The 10,295-nt window shown below is 42.4% G+C and overlaps 1 protein-coding gene across 1 annotated transcript in view; it reads right to left on the bottom strand.

Moving 5' to 3' along the window:
• Positions 1 to 9,487, bottom strand: part of tmem145 (transmembrane protein 145) — a gene marked incomplete at its 3' end in the record, with an annotated part of 33,205 nt that extends 23,718 nt beyond the window's left edge. The window contains exon 1 of the mRNA XM_079164845.1: positions 9,269 to 9,487. Within this exon, the coding sequence (XP_079020971.1) occupies positions 9,269 to 9,379 (111 nt within the window). The 5' untranslated portion in view covers positions 9,380 to 9,487. The remainder of the gene's footprint in view (positions 1 to 9,268) is intronic.
• Between the last annotated feature and the right edge of the window lie 808 nt (positions 9,488 to 10,295).

The following is a 10,295-nucleotide window of genomic DNA, read 5'->3' as shown; positions in this document are numbered from 1 at the left end:
AGAGGGGCAACATGGAGGACTCCATGAAGAGAACCCGCTCCGTATGTAGATATAAACGTCTCTTTTTAAGTTTAAGGTCAGTTTCAGGGGATTATACACTAAAGAAAACATAGTTATGAATATCTTTGCCAATAAATCTCCCTTAATCCAACACCTGCCTCCTTTAAGGCAACAAATGGGCTGATGTTGAATAGTTTAATATCACCGTATTTTATCATCTTTATGTTCTCTTACAGATGCAATAAATTAGTTTTGGTACCAACACCAATATTGTTTTGCAATATGTTTGTACAAGTTAAAGTATGAAGTGTTAGAGGACTCTAAATGTGTTTTTCGACCTTTTTAGTCAACAACAATTTTGCTCATTTTGATTAATTGTTTGAGACGTATGTTTGCAGTTGTGTTGTTTGATAGTGGACTGAACATATTTTGGACTGTTGGTCACACAAAATACGCAGTATGTCAACTTGAGCTCTAAGAAATCGTGTTGGACACTTTTTGGCCAATAAAAAACAGCGAATTAAGCTATAACGAAACAATGTATTAGTTGCAGACTCCATTAAATAAGATATACCAAACTTCTAAAATGAATGCGTCAGTTTATTGTTATCAATACAAACAGACCTATAAAACCTTACCTAAAGAAATATATATTTCAATTTAATGAGGAAATATCATAGACTAAGTAAACAGGACTGAGAAGCTTTTCACTATTTCTTATGCTGCAGACACAATTTTGTCGGTATTCAACAAGTATTGAGGTATATTTTCTTTCAATATAGGTGACAGCATCTGAGGGTTCCAGCTTCACAAATGTAACAATTTGCTGCCTTTTCTTGTCTTAAATGATAGTAAACTGAATATCTTTGTGGTTTAGGCTGTTAAAAATACTTTTCTTTGGGCGTTTGGAAATGGTGGTGGACATTTTTCATCAAACAATTAATCAACAAAATGCCATGCCAACTTTCAAAATTGTTTTTAATACTCAATGCTACAAACTCAGTTTGGTCAGTACTTAAATGTCCGGCCCTGCTCCAAGCTATAGTAATGATTTGGTTTATGACTACTTTCGCTTTCCTGGAGAGGCAGAGTGTGTTTCAGGCACAGCTTCACCTCCTCCAAAGGTGGAGAAGGGAGAAAGTCTAAAGAGGTCAAAACTCCAGCAACACTTGCAGTATACAGAACAAGGGTCAGTGCTTGTACTTTCCTACAACAGCTAATCCTAACTGGAGTTCTATGCGTTATCTGGATGTAATAAAACAGCAGGTATTAAATTATCACAGAACAGAACAGTCAGCTAAATTATCCATCTGCAGTGTAGCTTTTATGACCAGGAAAACACAGTCGCATAGAATTAAATCCACAAAATCCAGGTGGTAAAGTCTCTCATATCAGGAAATGATATTATATTGACGTATCGCCAAGTTCAGGTTATGATTATTTTCGCTAAAATCAATCTTTCTGTTCAAATGTTAAAAACAAACAACTGCATTCACACACAATGCTTCGACACATACACACACACACAAGAATCTGTTGCACATTTCAGCTTCTTCAGGGACTAGCGCACAGTTCTCTCCACTTCTTTATTAAAACTGGCCTGAAGATTGGTTGTTATGAACTCTTGATCTCCACCCAACCAGGAAAACTCCCCGTGTACCATTATACTGTAATTACCTCTGCCCGGCTTTCTCCCTACATAAACAAGCACGGTAATTTCTGTGCTAAGAAACAAAGTGCAACCAGAGCAGCGTAGCGTGGCCGGCCCCGCTGCCTCCATATATCACAGCAAACAAAACCGCAGCCATATTTCAGCCGCTGCCAGGCAGCTTCATCCCCCGGAGCCACTGGGTTATAATTCATGGCAAACTCCAAAAGCCACTGAAGCCATGAGACTCACTCCCACCCCCCGAGCGTTGTCCTGGATGACGCTTAAGGCTGAGACCATGACAACAGGGGCAGCAGAGGGGAGCGCTGACCCAGAGATGAATCCCTGGAGAGAGGAGAGGAGGGTGGTTTGGTTGTGATGGGGGGGGGGGGGGGGGGGGTATCGTTTAACTCACCACAGGCTAGGACTGTGAAAGACCCCCTTGTTGGACGCAACCACAGAATCCCCCACAAACATCTGTCACACACTTACCTTCAGCACACGCACACCCACACCCACACCCACACACACACACACACACACACACACACACACACACACACACACACACACACACTTCAGTGCCTACAGCATGCCAGCATGCCTACAGTTTGCAGCTGCCATAGAAACATCAAAAGGCCAAGCTGTTCTTTCAAACACACACAAACACTTTCACTTAGTCACACCCCCGTACGCTCATCCTTCAAAAGCACAGCAGAAATATAACTCGGCTCCGACTGAACTAAGGCGTTCAAAGCAGATCATTTGTTTCTTAACTAACTTCCTACTTGCTATACGAGCCAGTTCGTTGAGCTTCACTACCAACAGTAGTATCTTTAACTGGTTGTACAGCACTTCGATTAAACAGGACTATCAAATCAAAGGTGAGCCAACATGAGGAAGCAAACACACTGACACCCAAACATTACACCCATGAGATTATGGGACATTTTCCTTCTAAGCTAATGGACGTCCATATGTCTCCACACTTCAAAGCAGGCTTTCCAAGATTTTGGAACCTGGCTGCAGGGATTTTCTCCCTTTCAGCCACACGAGCATCAGTGAGGTCAGGCACAGATGTTGGCTGTGATAAGTTCAGGCTCGCAGTCGGAGATCCAGTTCATCCCAAAGGTGTTTGATGGGGTTGAGCTCAGGGCTCTGTGCAGACCAGTCATGTATTTCCTCAACAAACCCGGAGAAATCCTATTTCTTTAACCTGGCTTTGTTGATGGAGGGATCGTAAAATTGAAACGGGAGAATTTTAACCAAAGTTGAAAGCACAATGTCAAAAACATAAGTGTATGCAGTAACAATTCCCCTTTCAATAGATCTACACTTGAGCTGAAGCGTCGATCAACAGAAAAATAATATAATAAACTATTTTGATGATTGATTCGTCATTTTTCCAGCACAAATTCTTTGGTTCCAGCTTCTCAAATGTGGCTTTAAGATCAAACTGACAATGTGATCGGCAACTACCGTATGACATTAAAGTACATCATTCAAGCGATCAATCTGCAGATGAATCAATAATGAAAATAATCACAACAATACAATACGAGCACAATAGACTTAAAGTCAGTAGCGTGTTTGGATTAAATAAGAACTCCAGCAATCTAGCATTTAGTCGTTTGAAAAGAGAGATCTATACCGATGCAGCAAAGCCATAGATAACATCTTTATTAATCCATCTATTTGTTCTTTGCTGTCAAAACCTGGCGCCTCCGTTACCCACGATGCAACTTGTCCGTCAACTGTTTGGTCAAAGATTTAAGTGTGTTATGCTGATAGGGACTAATGTAGCCTCAGGCCTCAAGCAGAGATGAGGAGCGGGCTGCAGAAGAATCTTTTTCATTTCCAAACTTGTAGTCTTTTGCCCCAAACCAAGGCCGACTCAAGTGACATCGCTTCAGGCCATTTCTTAGATTTCACACAGCTCCACAAAGGGCTTTACACAACTTTTTTTTCACAGATGAAGTAGCACTTCCTGAGACTTATAAACAGACTGTGAAATGTAAAAATCGTTGAACTTCCCCTTTAAAAAGGAAGACCACCAAGTGGAACAAAGCCAAGATGGCATCAACAAGCCAGCATGCCGCTCAAATAGCTATTAGCACAAATCACCACCAGGACCGAGCTATCCCACCAACGTCAACAACTAAACCCAGCGGCCGCTAGTTAGTCTAGTATGGCTTGGTGTGTGTGTGTGTGTGTGTGTTACAGAGAGTCAGTGGAGAGCAGAACAGAAACCGAGCCCTGGAGAACAGCAACAGCGGATGAGGTGTCTACCTTAATCCCCTTTTAGTCTTCTTATTTCCCCATGGCCACTGCATTGTGATACAGAATCACTCAGCCACCTCCCCGAGTGTGTGTGCGTGCCTGCACATGTGCGTGTGAGTGTGTGTGTTTACACACCATTAATCAAGTGCTGGGCCTTGATGCAGTATCCGGTCAATTCAGCATCTCCCCGTCTCTCTCTCTCTCTCTCTCTCTCTCTCTCTCTCTCTCTCTCTCTCTTTCTGTCTTTCCTCCCTCGCAGTTTCTGTGCTTTCATCTCTGTAGCTTTCGGTCTTTTTCTCTCTCTTTCTCCTCCAGATCACTGTTTGCTTTCTAAGCCTCATTAACAATTAATTACCAATCAGCTAGTCGAGTCACCCCTGGACCGCTGGGCTTCTCAATGATTCATTAGTCAGGGTTACACAACGCTGCGACGCATAAACACACTCACGCACCGACAAACACAAATACGCTGGAGTTCGGTCTCTCTCCGTCTCTCTGGGTGTTTCACATGAGCACACGCAGACTCTGTGGACACACACATATTCACATTGAAGCAAGCATATGGATCCGTGAAAAACACTCGCCCCCACATGCACACACCTGCACACAGGCGCGGTGCCTGCCTGTATCTAATCACATGTCCTCATTAAAAAGAGATGCGGGAAAACTGATTGAGTTGGAAGTTCTACACGTGGAGGGTTCCCAAAACTTACTTCAATGTCAACTTGAAAGATTCTTCAGTGTCTTTCAAAGCCATGTTTGCAAAAATTCAAGAATTTGGAAGTGGCATATTTGAAGATAAGACATGGCATTAATTAAAACAGGACATCATATACTCGGCCTCTTTTCTTCAAGATCCTATTAAGTCCAGAAATCCTGGTGAAATCCTTCATTTCAAAACAGCTGCTATCTCCACGCCAACATCCATCACAGTGTCTTTACTCGGGGTGTGATGTTGATTTTAGGATGGAGAAAGGCCCAGCGAGCTGAGACGAGCTGATGAATATGGCCGCTAGATTTTTAAATTAGAAAAAGAACTTTCAAGGGCATCTGTTCGTTTTCATTAATTTTCAAAAGACAAAAGTTGAAAGACCTTTCTGGTCTAATTCACATACTTTCATTAACTGTGGAAACCAAAAGACATTTGAACCTTTCTAAAGACTAATGTTTCACAGAATAAGTCTCTAAACCCCCAAACCTCCATTTCCAGGAGAATACCGAAAACTGGGGCTGAATGATTGATCGTTTTGTTTATTAAAGTTGTTTTGAATATATTAGTCATTATACAAAGCATCTTAAAAAAAGCAGGAGCAACCACGTTTTAGTGTTGTCTGGGCTACTTTTAATCATCTTTCATTTTGTTAAATCAACGTTAATTGTTGGGTTGGCCAAACAAAGGAAAAGGAAATTCCCATCTGATGGTTAATAAACTCTCAGCATGCTGGTGTCTTTCATACTTGGACTAAATGTTACTGATGCACTAATCAAGACTGTTTTCAGTCTCGACACGATAACTGGTCTTTGGGTCAATAAAGAGTACCGATCCGGAACCAGTGTTTCATTAATAAGCTGCATGCCTCACCGCGTAGAAGTAACTCTTTTATGTGTCAGGCAACATCAGGCTCCACTTCAACATTACTTTACGAACTTTGTAAAACAGTCAAATAAAGATAAATTACACTTTGCCTTCATTTTAAAAGACTCCGTCTGCTCATTCAGCAACACGGTTTTATCAAAACAGCTACTGATATTTCACAGCAATGGTCAAGGCCATCAATTCTTACTTGCACAAACCTCAGTCAGATGAAGCATCAATGACTAGACTAACACATTAAACTAAATAACTCCTCTCCTCTTAACAAAGGAGATGCATTCTGGTTATTTTGCTAACAAGGGGGATGGCAACTCCCCCCCCCCCCCCACCCGGCGGCAACCTCCGGGTCTGAAAAGTGAATTGCATTCTTTCAAATGGCCATCGGGGTCCGACTCCTCTGGTTGCAAAAAGAAGTCAGATTGTATAGAAGTCAATGAGACAGTGGCCCTGCATTGTAAACATGAGTTTCATGGTCTTCAACACAGCGTGATGTTCATTTTGTAAATGATGGTCCCATTTTAAATAGACGATAAAGCAGAGTATGCTTTAGGGTGTGGCTACCTTGTGATTGACAGGTCGCTGCCACGGTGTTGTCCGTTCTGGGAGTTGTCTGTGTTGTAAATCGTAACATTTCGGTCATCTAAACGTCTCTTATTCAGCATGCGGTTGTATTTCTGGTTGCATAAAAACAAAACGTCGACGACTAAAATGCCTAATTATAAAGGCTTAAAAACTATAGTCCACAAGCCAGTGGTTGACATGGCAGTGACTACGTCCACATACAGATTTTTGTGAAAATGTAACTGAGCAAAACAAGTTCAACATCTCTATGGAAACAGAGGAAACGGGCTGCTGGAGGTGTGCAAGGTGTTTATTCCTTTCCCAGATTGTCCCAGCTGGATTCAAAACGCCAACCTTCCCCTGACCTTAAAACCACTGCTGCCTCTCAAAGGGACATTTTATCAGCGCCTCCACACTCCATGAGCCAAAGCTAATTCTAAACATCGACCAGCCCGAATAAAGCTGTTGACCAGCCGGCCGCACCGGTGCCTTGGGATTACTTTGTTTATGTTTCTCTATATTTCTGCAGCCGCTCCACAGTTTCCAACAGTTCATCTCTCCCAGGGTAGTCGATTACATTTGTCAATTTGCAAGTCTGCAAAAATAAAATAAATATGCCTTCAGCTCTGCATACGTTGACAAAACTACAGCGTTTAGTGGTTTTCGTGCGAGTGCTCGAGTTTATTATGTGCGTTTTATGTGTTTGTGTCAATCTGAGAGGAAGGGGATTTCTGTGGAGTGGAGTTAGTGGGTCACCTTGGAGTAAGACTGATGTAGTACACACACACACACACACACACACACACACACACAAACACACAAAATATGTCAAAGCAGATGTTTCCTGATGTCATTCGTGCGCTGGTGTTTTGCTGAGGTTGTCAAATGATCCTTGACGGGTTCACAAGTGCAAGAGAAAGACGATGAAAGAAATAAAGTGTACGTCTCCATTTGTAAAAAGAGTTGTTGACTCTTAACTCATTTCTTCATTTAAATTTGGCGAACAATGAAGGGAAGCTAAAAGAATCACTTGTTTAATCGATTAGTCCCTCAACAACCCATCAGCTATTTTGGTATTCATCTTTTAAGCAAAAATGACAAAAATCCTTTGGCAGTAGCCTCTCAGATCTATTTCTAATCATTATTTTTAATATATTTTGCCTTTTGATAATAAAGAGTGTTGACTGGACAAAAAATTCATCACCTTTGGCTCTAAGAAACTGTGACCTTTTTTCCCCCGAACAATTAATCAATAAAGTAATCCGATCGTTCCATAATGAAAATATTTGTGAGTTACATCCTACAATGCAGTTAAAGGGCACAATCTACTTTTAGGGAAAACCTATTATATTTGTGGCCTTAAACAACGAGACAAGCTGACTAAATCTATATTCTTATTTACTGCAGAGGCCTCGGAAAGTCCTTGTCACGAGCTGGAGAGTCTCTCTCTCTCTCTCACACACACACACTTGGAAGTTGCCCAGTGAAACCTATTGCCCACCACTGAGCAGCTTCACTGGAGCAGGTGCAGATTCAGCGCTTCGTTCAAGGGCATCGCATCAGCAGTGATGGACGGATGAGTGCCTCTTGTTCAATTTATCCATCCAGATCCCCGTCGTCCTCCCAGAGTTTTAAACTGGCGACTTTAATCTCTCACTTCATGGCGTATTTTTTTAATTTAATGTAGTCAAGGTTCAGGGAATGTGAGTTACACCACCAACAAGTCAGCTTGCTAGAAAGAGAATTACAGCTTGTTGGTTCAAACTGGTGTCTGATAGATTCTGTTTACTTTTTTGGGGGGAGTCAGGCAATAAACAGTACACGATACGGTGATATGCTGGTGCTTAGTGGCAAAGTATTTTAACGCTTTTTTTGCTGCCAAGTCGCATATTGGCAACACATAAATCTACATGAAACTACCCGCGTGGTTGGGCCACAATATTGATACAGTGCGTCAGTGGAGGGATACTTCTGAACATGCATGCTGTATTTTAACAACAGCACATCCCATCACAGGTTGAACAGTGCAACAAAATAGTCCCCCCCCCCCCCCCCCCCCCTGCTGTTGGTCACTGAGTAGCTCCACTGTGGAGTAATATCAACTACTGCTGGCACTCATGTTAGAGATTAAACTATTTGTTGACTTATCAGTAACTAGTCATTAATGTTTCGAGCTTCATTTGCAGCTTCTTTTATGGTTTGTGTATCATTTTAAACTGGATTGTCAGGCAAAGAAATGTGCACACATCACCTTAAGATCTGTGCAATGGTTTTTGTATCATATGAATTATTATTTGTGTTTGTTTCCCCTGGTCTAGAATCTCAGCTGACCTCCACAGCACAGTTCAACACAATTACCCTAATCTTCTAAACAACCATGAATCATCGGAATCAAGGCGAATCAGACAGATCCTATCATTAAGACAGCTCTACTCATGCGTGTCAAACTTCATCCACAAACTCGTGAGAATACGAAGCAGAGATGTGGAACAGCAGGTGGTAGCCTCGTGAATCTCTCACACACACACACGGCCCTGAGCTACCGACTCTGCTCAGCTGCACAGTTAACATGTTAACTCAGAGATATTGTCAGGGCAGCGATGATGTCGATCTCTCTGAAAACAGACTCCAAAAATAATCAAATCTGCCCGGGGCTGGCCAGAGCCCAGTTTCTCGTGGATCAAACGGCAATCCATCGCCGCGCGCCAGCAGCCATATGACGCACACCTGTAACGGGTCCACTAATCACAAACAGCAATACCACTGCTAATTTACATTTGAGAACAAAAAAATAATAATAATGCGCGTTAAACTGGAATTGGCTTAAGAGGCGAGTGGTCGCTATACTAGGAGGCTCGATCGGCAGCAGTGGTTCTGGTGGGATGCCGCTTATACTGGAGCTATGATGCCAAAGACCATCACAATGGGTACAATATACGCCACAGATGACACGCACGCAGACGGCGCGCAATTGCAATGGCAGAATAGTGGTAATTGTGTTTAATATAGGCGACAATAAAAAACACACGTCAAGATGTCCGGGAGCAACTTAACGGTGCATCCACCACAGAAACACCTGCGTGCGGAGACGCAGTCCCTTCCCCAGCTGCCTCTCTGTGGCGCTGTCATTGACGCAAAGTGCCAACTAATTCAAGACGTGAAATACCCAAAAAAACAGCGCTCACCTCTTTGGTGTTGATGATGCCTTTGACGTATTTCCCGACTACTGAATCCACGAAGAAGACGCTGGACAGCACAGCCAGGCACAGGAGTCTCTCCCCGACCCTCACCTCCATCTTTCTCTCTCTCCTCGCTGTCGCGACTCTGCTCTCCGGGCTCCCCGAAAAAGCCTGTCTCTGAGCGGGAGCGCGCACGGAGGAACGGCTCGAGCACAAGCGAGAGAGAGAGAGGCGCGTTCACGCTAGTCCCTTCAATGCATGTGGCCCCCCCTACAGCGGTTGAAGCTGGATGGTGTGTGTTTGTGTGTGCGGTGGGGAGAAGGGGTACAGAGTGCGCACTCCCGGTTCCGCTCGTGCTTTGAGAATGCGACACGTCCGCACATTAAAAATGCTTTGGCTGATTAAAATCATGTTTTCATTAGAGGTCACAAACGTGTAATGAAGTATCACGGAGACAGATGATGCCTGACCTCCTGGTTCGAGTTAATATATCACTAAGCAGCACGCATCAACACGACCTAATAGGCTGTACTGCTGACTTTACATTTTTACTCAAAGTATAGTCTTAAATAGTCTTAAACTGATGGTATATATTGGAGCCTATTTATTTTGGATTCGCACCTTATTAATATTTTAGACTTTTATATTTGCACGATTACAACTTTGTATTGCAACGGCTGCCCAGCAATTCCCCTCGTGATAGATAGTTTTAACACAATGTAAAATACTGCTACAAGTAGCCTGTAATCACTGCATTACAAAATGTCCAAAGTAACAGCAATATCAGCTAATGTTAGGCTGCATTAAATATCAAATGTTATACCGAATTTCCACTTTATCACATATACAGTAAGTATATTATTATATTATTGATTCTAGTTCTTAATGTTGCAGCCAATTGATATGTTGGGTAGTTAAAAACATACATCACAGGTTTGTTAAATCTTTATCTGCAAAGTATCAGTCTGCCATATTTTCCTCAGCAGTGGCGGAAAGTATAAAGTAGCATTAAATGGAAATAAAAGTACTTCAA

The sequence above is a fragment of the Pholis gunnellus genome (assembly GCF_910591455.1).
Source record: "Pholis gunnellus genome assembly, chromosome: 8".
Lineage (NCBI taxonomy): Eukaryota > Metazoa > Chordata > Actinopteri > Perciformes > Pholidae > Pholis > Pholis gunnellus.
The sequence above is the reverse complement of the archived record's forward strand: the minus strand, read 5'-3'. Positions and strand labels throughout refer to the sequence as shown.